This window comes from Salvia miltiorrhiza, chromosome 6 (genome assembly GCF_028751815.1).
Source record: "Salvia miltiorrhiza cultivar Shanhuang (shh) chromosome 6, IMPLAD_Smil_shh, whole genome shotgun sequence".
In the NCBI taxonomy this organism is placed as follows: domain Eukaryota; kingdom Viridiplantae; phylum Streptophyta; class Magnoliopsida; order Lamiales; family Lamiaceae; genus Salvia; species Salvia miltiorrhiza.
In genome coordinates, this window is record NC_080392.1 from 8,842,662 (window position 1) to 8,860,502 (window position 17,841).

The window sequence follows — 17,841 nt, forward strand, 5'->3', positions numbered from 1 at the left end:
ATTCTCCGCCCCATTGCACCAAGTAATCTGTCCGTCGACTTTTCTTACTCTGCCCCATGGTGCGGTGATCAAGGACTCTCTCCACAGACTTGGAATACTGCTGCCTAATCACGGGTGGCGCTGTTTTCTTGAAGCATCAAGTAAATCAGCATTGAACTTCTTCAAGAATGACACGTGAAATGTTGGGTGTATCTTCAACCGATCCGGCAACTTCAATCGATAAGCAACTCTCCCAACCCGTTTCACGATTTCAAATGGCCCATCATACTTTGGAATCAACCCACGATGCACGGACTTGGAAGAAATCTTCTTCCAAATTTGTGGTGTCATCTTCAACATCACTTGATCACCCACATCAAATTCTACATCACGCCGATGACGATCTGCATACTTCTTCATACGGCGCTGGGCTTTGGCAAGGTTGTCTCTTGCCTCATCCATCAATTCTTGCTTCTCACGAGCAAATCTGTAAGCGGCTGGACAATTTCCCCCACTCCGTTGCACTGCAATCTCGTGTGGGGCTAACGGTTGTTGCCCATACACTATCTCGAACGGACTCTTCCCCGTAGCCGAGGAACGATGTAGATTGTAGCTAAACTGAGCTACATCCAGCAAATCGACCCAATCCTTCCGACTCGCTGATACATAGTGTCTCAAATAATCTTCCAACAGTTGGTTCATCCTCTCCGTCTGCCCATCGGTCTGAGGATGATTGGCTGTAGAGAACTTAAGATCCGTTCCCAACATGTTGAACAAGCTGGTTCAGAACCGCCCCGTGAACCGAGTATCCCGATCACTAATAATGTCTTCAGGAATACCAAAGTATTTGATCACATTCCTCACGAACAAGTCAGCAGCTACATCAGTGGGACAAGCTTTTGGGCAAGCAATAAAAATCCCATACTTAGAAAATCTGTCCACCACCACAAATATAGAAGCCATTCCATCGACTTTCGGGAAGCCCGAAATGAAGTCCATCGATATAGATTGGAACGGCCGTTCTGGAATAGGTAGGGGCTGCAACAACCCGGCCTCCTTCTTCCTTTCCAGCTTGTCTTGTTGGCACACAAGGCAAGTTTTAACATACGCCTCAACGTCATCCTCCATCTTTGGCCAATAATATCGTCGGGACAGCAAGGCATACATGCGCTCAATGCCGGGATGACCAGCCCAGTGTGGGTCGTGGGTCTCCCTTAATAGCTCGCGTCTCAACGCTCCCGCTGGCACATAAGCTCGGCCTCCACGAGCAAATAATACACCATCAGTTAGCCAATATTTCCTCACTTCCCCATCATTCACCTGCAAAACAAGTTTTTGATAAAGGGGGTCAGATTTGGAAGAATCCCGGATTCTCCCAATGAAATCGGACTCCACAAGAGTCAGTGCTGCCACGTATTCATCCACGATCTTCCGGCTCAATGCATCAGCAACATCATTATGCTTTCCGGGACGATGCACCCAATCGAAATCAAACTCCCCCAAATACTCTTGCCAACGTGCTTGCTTTGGTGAGAGCTTTTTCTAGGTTTTGAAATAAGTGTTGGCAACATTATCCGTTACCACTGTGAACTTGGTACCCAACAGATAATGTTTCCACACCTCCAGACAATGGATCACGACAGTCATCTCCTTCTCGTGAGTACTATAACGATACTCACAATCCTTCAGTTTCCGACTTTCATAAGCAAGAGGGTGCTTATTCTGAACTAGCACGCCCCCAATGGCACGGTCCGAGGCATCAACCTGTATTTCAAAAGGCTCATCAAATATGGGCATCCTTAGAACGGGCTCCGTGGACAACTTGTGCTTCAACTCATCGAACGCACTTTGACATGCCTCGGTCCACTTCCACACAACATCCTTCTTGAGCAAGTCCGTTAAGGGGTTGGCAATTTTTGAGTACCCCTCAATGAACCGCCTATAATAGTTTGCCAAGCCAAGGAAGGATCTCATCTCAGCAACTTTGGACGGCGCGGGCCAATCTAGCACAGCCTGTACCTTCTTTCGATCCATCTTGATCTGCCTTTGGCCGATGACATGGCCAAGGAAAGTAATTGAGTTCCTGCAAAACTCACATTTCTCCTTCTTTGCATATAACTTATTCTCACGCAATTTCAAGAATACAGCCTGCATATGCAACAAATGCTCATTCAATGACTCCGAATATATCACAATATCATCAAGATATACCACCACAAATCGATCCAAAAACTCATAAAACACGTCATTATGAGATTGCAGAATGTAGCAGGGGCATTAGTAAGACCAAACGACATCACCAAGAACTCAAATGATCCATATCTCGTCACACAAGTGGTCTTAGCTTCATCACCCGGCGCAATTCTGACTTGCCAATATCCAGACCGTAAGTCGATTTTGGTGTACAAACTTGCCCTCGACAGCTTGTCAAATAGATCAAAGGCATTTGGAATAGGATACTTATTTTTGATAGTAACCTTATTCAAAGCCCGATAATCTATACAGAACCGCAATGATCCATCTTGCTCCCTTTTGAATAACACCGGCGACCCGTAGGGGGCCTTAGATGGCTGCACGAGACCTGCAAGAAACAACTCGTCAAGCTGCTTCCTTAGCTCCGCCAACTCGGAAGGCGGCATGCGGTAGGGGGCTTGTGCAGGAGGTCTCGCACCCGGCTCCAACTCAATCCGATGATCCGTTGCACGCCTCGGCGGCAATTCCTTGGACAATTCCGCAGGCATCACATCTTTGAACTCATCCAACAATTCTGCCACAGCATCAGGGACTTCTTGGGACACACCGGGTTTGATTTCAACCATCGCAGCAAGATAAGTAGGCACACCCTGCTTCAAGCCTTTCTTCAATTGAAGGGCTGAAATCAACCCGTAGGATTTCCTCTCGGCCAAAAACTCACCCTTAACGAACGTTGGGCAGCGTTCATCAAGGATCATGATCCCACCCACATGGGGCATCACAACAACTTTCGCCATCTTCAATAATTCCATCCCAAGTATAATCTCGAAGTCATCCAAAGGAACCGCCATCAACGAGCACGATCCCTTCCAAGCATCGATCCGAAGATCAACATCTCCCACGCCTAGAACAGGCTTCGCCTCCGAATTCACGGCGTTGATTCGGCTAGCATAAGGCTCCAACTTAATACCGAACTTACTCACAAGCCGATCGGACACAAAGTTATGGGTGGCTCCGCAATCCAACATGGCCAACACATTATGACCATTCACAACACATTTCACATACATTAATCCATAATCGGACTTAGCATCCCCTTGAATTGCAGATAGCAATTGCAATGGGTTCATCCGAGGGGCTCCAGTATCACTCTCTTTATCGCTTTCCGCCACAAACGCATTCAACTTGCCTTTCTTTGGACAATCCCGCATACGGTGGTCGCCATTGCATATGAAACATCCACGCCTCTTCTCACCACCATTCTGTTGGAACGAGTCCTTCGAACCACCGGCATTGCCATTGTTGGCTTTCTTCTTTTTCCAGCCATCTTTGCCTTTCTTTTCCTTCTCCTTCCCTTTGCCCGTCTCTTTCTTTTTCTGACCGGACTCGGTGGAACTCATAGTCTTGTAATCAACGAGACTATTAGCAGCAGCAATGGCGGACGGCAAATCTTTGACCCCTTGCCTCCTCAATTCAGTTTGGGCCCAAGTTTGCAATCCCGCTAAGAAGTTGAATAGCTTATCTTCCTCGGACATCTCACGTATATCCAACATCAAGGAACTGAACTCCTTGACATACTCACGAACGGATCCACTATGCTTGAGTTTCCTCAATGCATCCCTTGCAAGCCACGACGTATTGCAAGGAAGGAATTGTTCTTTCAATTCCCTCTTCAAATCTTCCCACGTTTCGATCCGATTCCGGGCATGGTTCTCCCCGGACTGTCGGGAGCGCCACCACAATTTTACATCACCCGACAAGTACATAGTGGTGATCGAAACTTTCTCCTCATCAGCAACATGAGCCGCTTGAAAATACGACTCCATATCCCAAAGGAAGTTCTCTAACTCCTTGGAACTTCGAGTTCCCTCAAACGGTTTCGGGTCAGGGATCCAGACCTTTGATGTAGAACGCATCGCTTGCTTCATCACGTGCATCTCATCAAGGAGGCGTTCCACTTTCAAGGACAACTCATCCACCTAATTATTCACGTCTTCCTCGCAAGACACAACTCGGCTTTCCATAAATCCGGGTAAATCCTCCACAGACTTCCGCACATCCACAACCGATGCTTGAATGGTGTCAAGCACGATCTCCGCTTCTCGCATCCGCTCAAAGACATCAACCCGTGCGGAAGTTTCAGGAGGCGTCCCCAACAAGCTTTCCAACCGATTCACCCGCTCCTCAAGAGCGATGAACTCTCGATTTTGAACCATCTCGGTCACAGCAACGCAGCAAATCCGATAAGACCAAAGCCAACCTGGCTCTGATACCAAATGTCACAAGTAGGGCTGTAAACGAGCCGAGCCGAGCCGAATACAAGCAGGCTCGAGCTCGGCTCGTTTAAATATTCGGGTGTTCGAGCTCGGCTCGAGCTCGATTCGAGCTTTTATCTTGATGATCGAGCTCGGCTCGTCACCCACATACCAAGCTCGAGCTCGGTTCGAGTTCGGCTCGGGTGATGCTCGATAATGTCGAATTCGAGTTTGAGCTCGAGCTCGGCTCGTTAGATGTTCGTATATATGATGTTCAAGCTCGAATTTGTTATAAATTTAAGAAAATCTTCTTAATTAATATGTTATTCGAGTTCGTGTTCGACTCGTTTAAGGCTCGTGTACTAACTCGATTGAAGGCTCGACTGAAGGTTCGTGAACAGGCTCGCGAACATGTTCGCGAACAATCGAATTCGAACATGTTCGCGAGCTCAACGAGCCGAGCACTGTCAGGCTCGAGCTCGGCTCGATAAAAATTTCGAGCTCGAAATCAGGCTCGAGCTCGGCTCGTTTATTATCGAATCGAGCTCCGAACGAGCTTTTTTCGAGCCGAATCTCGAATAGCTCGCGAGTAGCTCTGTTCATTTACAGCCCTAGTCACAAGGTTTTCTTTCGAGCCTGAATTTTTCGTCTTGTGCGGCGCCGTTCACGCACAAACGACCAGCCACTCTCCATCACCTACACTCGTGTATAGTTTTTAGGTGAGTATTCGTGTACTCGTGCAAGCCAACAAGATCACAGAACGCACAGCGGACATAAACATAAAGCACACACAATCATACAGGATAACTCACTCCCAACCTTCGTATTACTCACAACTTCGTACAAAGGAATCAAGGCTACACACACGAATCTCTATGTCAGATTCGTCCCAAAATTGCCTATCTATGTGATGGACAATCCCCCATCACTAGGATAACCGTCGGGTCAGCCAATCGAGAGCATCCACGTCGTGGGTAGTTTTCCCCAGCCAAAACTACCCGCTAACTCCAGCCTTCAGCCCACAAACCGCCTCATAACCGTAGGGACCATGATCCGCATGTTTGCTTTGTTGGCGCGCATCGCCAACTGTCAGCCGCGTGTCTGCCGGGTGGATTGGCGCCAGCTACGTGTCGTGGCGGGAGTTCGCGCGCCCATCACTTGGCGCGCGCGCGTACTTGCCCCATCGAGTACTCGGGCTGGCATTACCCATCGCCCGTGCTCGCCCGACACGCCTCACTCGCCCAACACGCCTCGCGCTCGCCCGACACTTGCGCTCGGCGCCCCGCACACCTGACGTGCGGCGCCCGGCATCACCCGGCGCGCCCACTCGGCAGTGTGCGTGCCCGACGCACAACACATCCGATGCCCACCACCGAACCAGCCAAGTTACCTAGGGCGGGACAACTCGACACCATTATGCAGAGGCGTGTCTCTGACTCGACACGTCTCGGCGCCAACCATCAAGGGGCTAACAGTAGGGGTGAGCAAACCCAAACCTAACCCGCTAAACCGATCCGGACCAACGGGTTCGGTCCGGACCGGACTGACCCAATAGACACATACGGTCCGGTCCGGGTATGATTTCTAGGACCGAATAATTTTCGGGTCGGTCCGGGTCTTAACCCGCTCGAACCCAATGAACCCGGACCTATAATATAATTATTTAATTTATATTTTTATAATAAATAAATAAAATTTTATCTAATAAAATTAATATCAAACCCTAATATCTAATATTCCCTCCGTCCACGAATCAACTTCCTGTTTGCCTCTAAAATTTTGTCCACCAATTAACTTCGTACTCTGCTTTTTGGACATATATATACCCTCCATTACTTTTTAAATTACTACACTTTACCAATTGGACCCACCACACTTTACCATTACTTGTCTAATTAATCCAATTTTGAAGTTAATTAAATGGAGTAGGATCTTTCGAATTTTTCAGTTTATTTATTTATTTTCTGAATTTTCAATTTATTTCTTTTCTGAAAATTTTATTTCCAATTTATTTATTTATTTTTGAATTTTAAAGTCTATTTATTTATTTATTTTTGAATTTTCAATTTATTTATTTATTTATTTCCAGTTTATTTATTTATTTTCGAATTTTCAGTTTAATTATTTTCCAGTTTATTTATTTATTTATTTATTTTCTGAATTTTCAGTTTATTTATTTATTTTCTGAATTTCAAGTTTATTTATTTATTTATTTTTGTATTTTCAGTTTATTTATTTCCAGTTTGTTTAATTATTTATTTATTTCCAATTTATTTATTTATTTTCCTAATTTCAAGTTTATTTATTTATTTATTTATTTTTTTATTTTTGAATTTTCAGTTTATTTATTTCCAGTTTATTTATTTATTTAATTAATTATTTCCAGTTAATTTATTTATTTTCTGAATTTTCATTTTATTTATTTATTTATTTTCGAATTTTCAGTTTATTTATTTTCTGAAAATTTATTTCCATTTTATTTATTTGTTTATTTATTTATTTTTGAAATTTCAGTTTATTTATTTCCAATTTATTTATTTATTTTCAGTTTATTTATTTATTTCCTGTTTATTTATTTATTTTCTGAATTTCAAGTTTATTTATTTATTTATTTTTGAATTTTCTGTTTATTTATTTTCCAGTTTATTTATTTCCAGTTTGTTTACTTATTTATTTATTTATTTCCAGTTTATTTATTTATTTTCTCAATTTTCTGTTTATTTATTTATTTATTTTCGAATTTTCAGTTTATTTATTTTTTGAAAAATTTATTTCTAATTTATTTATTTTCCAGTTTATTTATGTATTTATTATTTATTTTCTGAATTTTCAGTTTATTTATTTATTTATTTTCTGAATTTCGAGTTTATTTATTTATTTTCTGAATTTTCAGTTTATTTATTTATTTATTTTTGAATTTTCAGTTTATTTATTTTCTGAAAAAATTATTTCTAGTTCATTTATTTTTCAGTTTATTTGTTTATTTATTTATTTATTTTTGAATTTTCAGTTTATTTATTTATTTATTTATTTATTTAATTTCTGAATTTCAAGTTTATTTATTTTTTGAAAAATTTATTTCTAATTTATTTATTTCCAGTTTATTTATGTATTTATTTATTTATTTTCTGAAATTTCAGTTTATTTATTTATTTATTTTCTGAATTTCAAGTTTATTTATTTATTGAATCGGCAGTTTTGTTTTCATGTTTTCTCATTTAAATGCTTTCATTTAATTCACCTAATAAAATAATGCCAAATAGTTAGTGCAAGATTAGTAAAAGTAACCACAATACATTAACACTACCCTTTTAGTCTTTTACACCACATTTACACTACCTTTTTCAGCTTTCTTAAAACTCGTGCCGAACACCAAATAGGAAGATGATTCGTGGACGAAGGGAGTAACTAATATCTCAAAACTCAAATCGGTACCCTAGTTCCTAGCGCCGCTCACCCTTCAAAGTTCAAACCCGCCGCACAGCTCACCCCCTCTATCTAGCGCCGCACGGCCCGATTCCGGACTGGACCGCCGCCCAGCAAGGCAGCAACAACTTTCTCGCTGGAACGTCCTCCGCCTTCGGCATTCTCAGGCGCACGCGACGCGAGGCGCAGGCACAGCAGCCTCGACGCCCGAAGTTTAAAAGTTTTGGTTTTCTGAATGTTTCATATTTGGATTAAGTTTGATAATGGATAAATTGTTTTGAGTGTTTGTGGAATCCAAGTAAGCTTATTTTGGTTGAATGTATTTATTTAATTGACTAAATTGTGGCTACTACACAAATGGCTGCATTATAATCTGACTACTACAGCAGCAGTTCATTATTTGCTTTAGAAAATAGTATGTACTGTTGAATTCATTCAAAAGAAATGGCTAAATCCGAGGTGATAATAGTATTTTGGCGGGTTGGACCCGGACCGAACCGAACCCGATGTTTGGGTTCGGTTCGGTCCTGGGTCGGTTCTCCCTTATAATTCGGTCCGGGTCGGTCCATGATTTGAAAATTTTCGGGTCGTCGGTTCTAGCGGGTTGGTCCAGGTTGGTCCGGGTCCGACCCGATGCTCACCCCTAGATATTTGAATTTGTGAGGTATGATTGTTCAATTCAAACCGGGTCGCAATCCAGATCCGGACCCCGACACATTCAAGCTTCAAAACTGAAGATGGTCAACCCAATTGCTATAAATATAAGACCCGTATGCACTATTTTTTTTTTCATTTTTTTCATTTTAATTGCTTAATGTTCATTGTCAACTAGCATGTTGACTCGTGCCATGTACGATGCAATATAAATAGTCTCCACTAACTTGATTAATATTCCTTTTTAAACCGTCCTAATTACGGTGATCAATTTTCTTATAAGAAATGACTTTTTTACTTTATTCATTTTATTATCAAACACACTTAAAATACTAAGGCAATGTTTGATACCCTGGATAAAGGTATACATTACAAGAAAAGGTGTCAGACACAGACAAAATTTACGACGAACAAGAGTCTGTCGTAGATCACCGACGACATTAACGACGAAACAACGATGGAAAGTAAAATCTCGATCGGCTGACTATTTTACCGACGGAATGCCGATAGGTGGCTTATCGACAGACGGAAATCGTCAACCTATTGTTTTAATTATTAATCAATTATTTTAATTTAAATCACCAACGGATTGCATTCGTAGGTACTACCGACGAAAATATTCCGTTGTTAATTTTTTTAAATTAATAATTAATTATTTTAATTTAATTTACCGATGGAACAGACTTGTTACTGTCGTTATTTCATTTTAAAATCAGTAAATGAATTTATTTATTTAAATTTACCGACGGACTCTGTTCTATCGGTGAGCCATAGGTTGAGGAGATTAATTAATCGGGCTCCTTTGATTTTTAGATTTTCAGAACTCCCTTCATTCCATTTTCTGAACTCCCTTAATTGGATTCTCAATCGTCGTCGGTAATCGGCCCGTCCCCCCGCCCGACGTCATCTTTTCTGCCGTCGAAATTGCCTCCACCGTGAAGAGCCCCCACCGCACAGGCCGCCTTGAAGAGTCATATATGGTACTTTTCTAGAGTCACTTTTTCTTTGAAATCTCGAAATTAAATATATATTACTTAACTAGTATATAATTTGACCGAATATTATTGAAGTAAACGTACACGAGATTTACACCTTGCTGCATATTGATGATGAGTCTGTTTGTTTCTAACATATTGTGATATTGTTTGCATATTTTATGTGGAACTTTATTTGTAGGTAAAGTAAGAAATATATATATGTATGTATATAGGGAGATGAGTAGTTTGAAAATGATGGGAGCGTATGTAGTTAAGAAAGGGTGCGGGAAATGGTATGGGCAGGGATGTATGTTGAGCTTCACATGCAAAAGGCTTCTCTCATCCTCTTCTATTCCAAGGATCAATAGAGAACACATCAAATCTATCTCATATGACTCCTCTTTCTCTCCATGGAAGGTCAGCATTTCTCTCTCTCACACACACACACACATTTTTTTCTGTTACTGGGGCATGCATATAAGTTTTGTCATAACTAACTCATTAATTAGGGCATGCATATAAATTTTGTCATAATTTTCTTTATTTGTAAAATTGAAAGTTGTTTAGTGATGATATAATTTATTCAAAGTTAGGGTATATAATTTTTTAAAATTACAATTTTTAGTGATAAATATTAGTTTGCAGAAGCAATGACTCTCTCCAAAAAACCCTAGCCGCCGTCTTCTTCATGGCTACGACGACAATTGTTTACTCCGGCAAAACTATCATGACTCCGACCAGCACAGCCTCTCCCACCCTTCCGAAGGTCTCCACCAATTTTGATCCACCTATGCCACGAAAGCAAACTTCCAGCACTGTTAAGGATAACACTAGGGTTTCTGAAAACCCTAAAGCAGCCATGACACCTTCGAAGATACATACGATTGTGGAGGCTACTGATGTCGCCGGAACTTCCTCCACGACTGACAATCCTACGTCGACTCTTAAACCAACATATGTTGCTGTTATGGGTCCACGTCCGGCACGCAAACCAGATATTCCAGCGCATACTTTTTTCACGTTAAAACCAGAGCAGCAAGGGAATGAGGTTGCTTTTAATATCCCTTCGTCGCTGTACCAGAAGCAGGTTTCTGAATTTCAACACGCCCTCATTGGACGGCTTCTTTTGCGCAAAGGGGATAAGCCGAGGCCAAACTTGGTGCTCAAGCAAGAGTTGCAGCATACTTGGAATATTCAGAAGCCTTGGAGCCTTATTCCCATGGGAAAGGGATACTTCACTCTAAAATTCTCATGCGAGGAAGACAAAATCAAGGTGAAAAAATAGATGATTTGGGATCTTACGACAGGTACTATTCGGATACGTGAATGGGTCAAGATGTTTGATCCTTATAGGGAAATTTCATCGCTTTGCCATGTGTGGGTCAGAATCTATTATCTTCCTGTAGAATGCTGGTATCCGGAGATTATCACGGGAATCGCACGGCATATCTGTCTTCCGTTAAAACTGGACGCTGCCTCTGCTTATGGGGAATTTGGCCATTTCGCTAGAATTCTTATAGAAGTCGATCTAGCTTTACCTCTCCCTGAGACTCTCTTAATCAACTGTGATGAAGGATCTTTTTACGTGGAGTTTAGTTATGAACAGCTGCCCCTTTTCTGCTCCCGATGCAAGATTACGGGCCATACTATATCTAAATGTAAGAAAGGAGAAACCAAGGAACATGGCGATAAAGCTACTATTGTCAGGAATAATGAAAAGGAGAATAAGAAGGCAAAGCAACAACAAGTTAAGAAAGACAATCAGTGGAAGGCCAAAGATATCGAAGTGGAGGGTCAGAATAATAATTCTTTTGGTTGTTTATCCCAGGGATGCAGAGATCAACAGGATCACGATGACATATATGGTCCGGATTTTTAAAAGTCTGAAACGAATACCTCTGGATTTTTATAGACTTTTAAAAGCCTTGAACGAATACCTCTAGATTTTCATAGACTTTTAAAAGTCTTGAACGAATACACCCACATTTTAAAAGTCTGCAGAAATCTATTAAAGTCCTGAACTAATACACCCCCCTTAAACGGGGGATATCTAATCTCAACTAACCATGCAAAAAATATAGATATAATACTTGCCATATTTAATTTTTTAATTAATAATTTGATCTATTTAATTCTATAATTATAGTAAAATATCTTTAAAATAATACTAATATTAATAAACTCTATAATATACATAATAATGATTTATTGTTATTTTTATTTATCTAATTAAGTAACTAGATTATATAGGATATTTATCTTTTTCATAATTTTAAAAAGAATTTCAAATATATACCAAATAAATTTGGATAAGATAATGTAATTAATTAATATATTTTATAGTATTTTAATATCTAATGAATCAGTATATTCTTCTAATTATATAAATATAATATACAATTTACATAAGTACCCCTAAAATTAAATATGTAATATAGATATAATAGCAATTTATATTTTGTACAAATAACTTTTTATATTAGTAGACTTTTAAGCCCAAATTCTATCACCTCCTTTTAGTAATTTTCGTATTTTTCTATTTATAATTTTAAATATTTTTTCAAGCTTTTTTTTTTTTTGACTTCGGGGTGGAGAAGCGGTTGGGTTTAAACCCTAGACCTCACTATTCATAGACAGAAAATCGCACCGCTTGGTGTCCCTTAGAGACAATTTTTTTCAAGCTAGGATTCGCTTTTAAATCCTTATTAATCTTTTGAGGATTAAACTTTGATAGTATTATATTGAGTTTTCAATAAATAAAAAATTCGTTCAAGGTTTGTATTCTGCATTTATCCCATGTCAATTTGTGGGCGGTTGTTTCAAACTTTCAACCATATAAATAAAACAAAAAACAATAACAAAAAAAAAAAAAAAAAACTCTGGATAGGGAATAACAGAACCAGTCCAGCCTGTACATCCAACTATCTAACTGCTCAAATTCTTTAAACTAATATTTACAAGCAAATCCTATTATCAAGAAAACGTTAAATTACCAAAATGGGTTTACAGTTAATTTTGGGCCAAATAGACTTGCAGCCGTAGTAGTTACCTTGGATCAAAATTTACAAGTGAACTGACTATCCATGCATAATTGAATCCATTGACATCACAAATATTTGTTTGCAATTATAAGTATAATATCTATCATATAAAAGGTATGCAGTAGCTATCAAATAACAGTTGCCCACAAAAACTCAAAAAAAGCATACTGCCAGCCCAGCTCCATGTGCTTGCGAACCTAAGGGAATAAGATCAAATCTCTATTCTATCTAAAAAACAAATACATGACAGATAATTTGAGCAACTAGAGTCACACACTCTCCATTCTTTATTGCTCGTGTCGTGGTAGTCGCAGTCATCTATGGATCTAACAGATCAGGTGATGAGTGTTCATAACTAACTACAATCGAATGAATAATCCAAACAATCCCAACCCTATGTTCAATCAAGAATTCCTACCATCTAAAACAATATCTACCCTCCTCAAACGCCCCAACAACGATGGCCTGACAAAAATCGGGAAAACAGAATGAGTGTGTTATACGGACCTTTCAATTTACAAATGGCAATTAATCAAGTGGTACTATCTTTGTGATGAGACCGAGTCCTGATTGGTTTTAGCTTTAATCCCATGCTTTCCGGAGAGAGGAGTTCCGGCGCAATACACGTATGGCAAAGTGGACTCCTGGGGCTGCCATTGAAATGATTCGGTTTGTGTATACCATACCCTAGGAGAAAATATTCCATTGGGACTAACATTGCATATGGCTGCTCCTCGGTCACCACTGACCCACAAGCTTGAACCTGTGCAGCAAGTAGTAATATTCTTCCATTAAGACATCATTTGAACCTTTTACAAGCATTTATATGTAAGACACGTCATTGTACAATAGAGACGATGATAATGATATATAAGATGCAATAATGTGAAATACATCACATCTTCCAATATATTCATCGTTAGTGCATTCTCCACAAACATGAGAAACAAGAGCAAACATTTCACAGTCGGTCATAAAACTCAGATCTTGACAAGCAGCAGATGATGTATAAGGCAGATGTGATACTACGTCAAATCCACAAGCACGAACAACCTTCTATCTTTTTATCATCCACTTTTTAGGGTTCATAGCAGATTTTTCCATATACTTATTTACAGAGGGGACAATGTTGCATTTGGTCCTTATATTTGAACATGTTCATTGCATACCTCAACCAAGGCACTGTATCTTCTGTCTAAGTTAGCAGCCATGTGAAGAGCTTCTGAATGGAAAGGAGAATCATCTCCAACAAATATTAAAGTTCGACACTTCAGTGTCCTCAGCCCATCAGTAATGTCAGGTCTTCTGTTCATCGGCAGAAAAATAAAAAATAAAAAATAAAAAAATGAGTAAGATTCTTGAATTACCAAAAGTGAGGAAGCCATCAAGAAACTTGGGCTGCATATTCTCATATTCTCAGCCTTTTATACCTATTTATTGCTTGAAGGAACCGCAAAACATTTGTGCTCTTCCTCTCATCAAGAAGCTAGAAAACTTAACGAATTAATAACATTTTAAGCATAGAAAACTATACTAGTATGAAAACAAATAGCAGTGATTTGGCCTAGATAGTGGTAACTGCATGTATTAAAGCACTAACTTTTCTGCATGCTTGAACTATGTCTGATTCTGGAACTTCAGCGCTGCCACGAACTTCCTGAAACACAAAAAAACTTTCCGCGTAAGATTTTCCAAGCAATTTCTCAATCAATATCAACAAAGATGACATCTACAAAATGGGGCAGGATCAAGGATTTCACTAATCAAAGAGATATTAAATACCTTGCTAAAGTACCGATAAAGTAAACAATCCTTAAGCAGACTACATATGCCATAGTAATACAGCAAGTTGGACATCACCTGCAAATTTCATATCACGGTATCACCTTTTTTTATCAGTAGATATTACTCTGCATTCAATACTGATTGAGAATCTGAGAATGATACCTTATTGCATAGCCATTCTGTCCAAGATGGGGCTTTACACAAAGGAGAAACAAGTATCAAACCAAGAACCCGCTCCCTAAATTTCATCTGTAACATATATTTGTAGATTATATTATAAAAAAGGGGCAAAAGGAGGATGACTGTGAAACAGATCCAAGAACAACATACAGCGAATAAGGTGAGAATATAGGCACCAGCCATTACACCCATGCACATAACCGCACCAAGCCTGAACAAAATTAGAAGTCATGCTATTCAGGGACATATGACTAATGACACTTCTAATTAGTAGCAGCCCAAGTGTAGAAGTCTAATCATAACTTAAAACAGACTGCGAAGTCAACATAGGAAAATACAGTAGACATACTTAAAATAGTTGAGCACTTCAAGAATTTGATCGGCTAAGTCACTGAGAGAAGGCACAGGGTTATCTGCACAAATTGCCGCAGCTCCCAACTGCAAGAACTCTTACCAGAGTCCAAGTTAAATATTAAGTGAGCTATATTATTCAGTATAAGTATAAACATGTAATAATAGTTGGAGAATGTACAAGGCAAAGGGTAAGTTTACTAATTTACGGACCTCATGTCCTGGAGGACTAATATGGTATACACAGAAATTGTGAAGCAGCAAAGTTGCAGCTTCTGGACAAAAGAACAACCCTTGGAAACAAGACATGTCTGCAAGACAGAGAAGACAGATAATGGGCTAGTAAAATTTGGCAAAGCAGTGAAGCACGCATCTAAATGAACAAAAAGTGACTACCCAAGTTGATTCAGGACTCACGATTTAAAGCTAAATCAGGATAAGTGACTAAAGCTGGCTTGTCGGGATCTCCGTACACTATAACGGAAACAGAGCCACTCCCAGTCCGTACAATATGTTCCTGATCAAAGAATATGAATAATGGATAATAAGAAATTGCCAAAATCAAAATTTATCAAATACTTTGAAAACTGTAAACTAAATGTTTGATATCATTATTATGTTCTCCATACAGAAACAATGTTGCTAACAAGTCGAAAAGATTGCTTAAATGATCATCCTTCTGGTAAAGGCAAATACCATTGTTTGCTATCCTTATGAAAAGCGATGACATGTGAATTCATCCACTTGTGTATCCGGATTGCACAATTGATCAAAACAAAAAGATTGAAACAGATAAATTTAGCAGTAACTATTTCAAATTTTCAAAAAAATTATTTCAAAATCGAAAAGAGCATGGCACTTAATGAAAGTCTTACAATGCTGATAATTATGAAAAGTATTAATGTTGACAACTTCTAACTACTAGCAAAAGAAACAGACAGAATAGCAACAGCCTGTATTCAGCCATAATTTCAACAACGAAAATGACATCTTTCACAAGATGCCTTGGATGTTCAGTTTTTACCAATGGCATTGAAACAGCAAAAACAAACAAGAAAGATCTTTAGAACCAATATAATAGAATATCTATGGATAACATCTAACAAACCTAGTGTTCAAGCAGCAGTCACGGAAGAATATTAATACGTGTCAAACTTTTATTGATATAAAAAAAACAAATTCGTCATTCTTTGAAGTGTTTAACGGCATCCGCATTCAGCAATGCTACTCAGTTTTGTCTCACAATTTTCTAAGAAATATATGCAATGAACAAACGACGAGATTCATTGCCCAGAAATCTAAATTAGTACTGAAAAACCTATTTGATAGAAAAAGAAAATGGACTTGTATTTTTTTTAAAACAAAGAATGTCAAGAAAATTACTACCCGAATAATGCTAGCGTCGACAAGCAGATTAGATACAGAAACAAGAAGGTGATTACTAAAACCAGTAAGAAAACATCAAATTCTGACCAAAATACAAGCTGTATCTCTCTCCAGACCACTAATATTCACACACACACGCGTAATAGCAGAAAATGAGTGGAAATTGGAAATAATAAATACCAGTTCAAACAATAATAGGAAGAAATAGATAAAATACAACCTTTCCGCCGAGATAAATCGTCTCAACGTCTAGGCAAAGAGAACCGCCGCTGAGTTCAGCCATGGCTGCGGCCTCTTCTTGACACACAAACTATTTGTTCGCTCCTTTGAATGTCTCCTCCATAGACACGAAGAAGGGTATTCGAGCAACCATACGCAAAATATTGAGAGAGAGAATCAGAGAATGGAGATTAGTTTTTTTTGCCAACTCCTTTTCCACTGTATTTCTGTGTCTATCTCATACAAGAAAATAGGAATTGAAGAAAGCGGGGGCATTTGTGTCATTTGAGGGCACCAACGGATCCGTGATTGACTGCGGTGAAAGAATCTAACCATAGTTAACGCCCGACAGCTCTGATGGAATATTTCTGCCACCTGCATTCCTATTTTGTCTTCTCCGTTTCACATGTAAATCTAATTTACTACTACGTGAGGAGGGCTCGTGTGACCCCAAATATTTTCAATATTAAAACGCAATCGTTTCTTTTACTTGAATGATTAATGTTTATGGTTAATTATGCACTTAATATTGCATGCATTACCTTTTTGTCTCTCGACGATCAGGTGATTGAATATTTTTATTCTTAATATTAGAATTTACTTAATCTCATTATTTTGATGGAATAAGAATCAAGTAAAATAAACTTAAATGATAAAAATAATCAAGAGTCTTAGAATACCCCTATATGATAAAACCGTTATGTACCGTTATGATAAATAAGCTTAGATGATAATCGTTATAAAAAGTACAATTATTATACATAATGGTACGATAAAAAAACTGTTATGTATAGTAGTATAGATAAATGATCTTATTCTATACCGCAGTACTATTGGAGCACTGCAATATCACAAGGCCAGACATTGCATTTTCTGTCAATAAACTCAGTCAGTTTTTGACAAATCCAACCACTGTTCACTGGAATGCGTGTAAACGCTTACTTCGTTATTTGAAGGGCACTGCTTCTCTCAGGTTAGCATTTCATTCTTCCTCTTCATCTCACATTGTTGGATTTTTATATGCAGATTAGGCCAGCTGCCCAGATGATAGACGATCCACCGGAGGGCATTGTGTCTTCTTAGGGCCTATTCTTATTACATGGTCTGCCAAAAAGCAAGAGGTTGTGTCAAAAAGTAGTGCATAGTCCGAATATCGGAGCATGGCCAATGCCACTACAGAAATTGTCTGGCTGCAAGCTTTAAGTCGAGAACTTGGCCTCTCTATCACAGCTCCTCACAAGCTTTGGTGTGATAATGTGAGTGCCATCGCTTTGGCCAGGAATCCAGTTTTTCATGCCCGCACCAAGCATATCGAAGTAGATGTTCACTACGTTCGAGACAAAGTCAAGGATGGCACTGTGGAAGTAGGGTATGTGCCCTCAACGGACCAATTAG

At 39.1% G+C, this 17,841-nt stretch overlaps 2 protein-coding genes across 3 annotated transcripts; one reads left to right on the plus strand and one right to left on the minus strand.

Annotated features, from left to right (window-relative positions):
* Positions 1-10,211: 10,211 nt before the first annotated feature.
* Positions 10,212-11,363, plus strand: LOC130990453 (uncharacterized). Its single transcript, XM_057914687.1, has 2 exons — positions 10,212-10,757; positions 10,821-11,363. The coding sequence occupies exons 1-2, from the start codon at positions 10,212-10,214 to the stop codon at positions 11,361-11,363; spliced, it is 1,089 nt and encodes a 362-aa protein (XP_057770670.1).
* A 1,236-nt stretch (positions 11,364-12,599) lies between these two features.
* Positions 12,600-16,711, minus strand: LOC130988466 (protein NDL1-like). 2 transcript variants are annotated; one of them, XM_057912327.1, is made up of 11 exons: positions 15,538-16,711; positions 15,259-15,358; positions 15,055-15,152; positions 14,840-14,928; positions 14,641-14,701; positions 14,473-14,559; positions 14,308-14,385; positions 14,126-14,182; positions 13,956-14,011; positions 13,695-13,830; positions 12,600-13,288 (listed from the first exon to the last, which is right to left on the minus strand). In XM_057912327.1, the coding sequence occupies exons 1-11, from the start codon at positions 15,538-15,540 to the stop codon at positions 13,058-13,060; spliced, it is 996 nt and encodes a 331-aa protein (XP_057768310.1). In that variant the 5' UTR covers positions 15,541-16,711; the 3' UTR covers positions 12,600-13,057. The 2 variants fall into 2 exon arrangements, with proteins under 2 accessions (XP_057768310.1, XP_057768309.1); XM_057912326.1 differs by having other exon boundaries at positions 16,448-16,709.
* Between the last annotated feature and the right edge of the window lie 1,130 nt (positions 16,712-17,841).

Excerpts from the sequence above, each read along its gene's own strand:
- LOC130990453 (XM_057914687.1), top strand. The coding sequence starts at position 10,212 with ATGACTCCGACCAGCACAGCCTCTCCCACCCTTCCGAAGGTCTCCACC. Across the intron at positions 10,758-10,820 it reads GCGAGGAAGACAAAATCAAG|ATGTTTGATCCTTATAGGGA; the intron begins GTGAAAAAATAG and ends GAATGGGTCAAG.
- LOC130988466 (XM_057912326.1), bottom strand. The coding sequence starts at position 16,510 with ATGGCTGAACTCAGCGGCGGTTCTCTTTGCCTAGACGTTGAGACGATT. Across the intron at positions 15,359-16,447 it reads CGATTTATCTCGGCGGAAAG|GAACATATTGTACGGACTGG; the intron begins GTTGTATTTTAT and ends TTCTTTGATCAG. Across the intron at positions 14,012-14,125 it reads TAGTTCAAGCATGCAGAAAA|CTTCTTGATGAGAGGAAGAG; the intron begins GTTAGTGCTTTA and ends TAAGTTTTCTAG.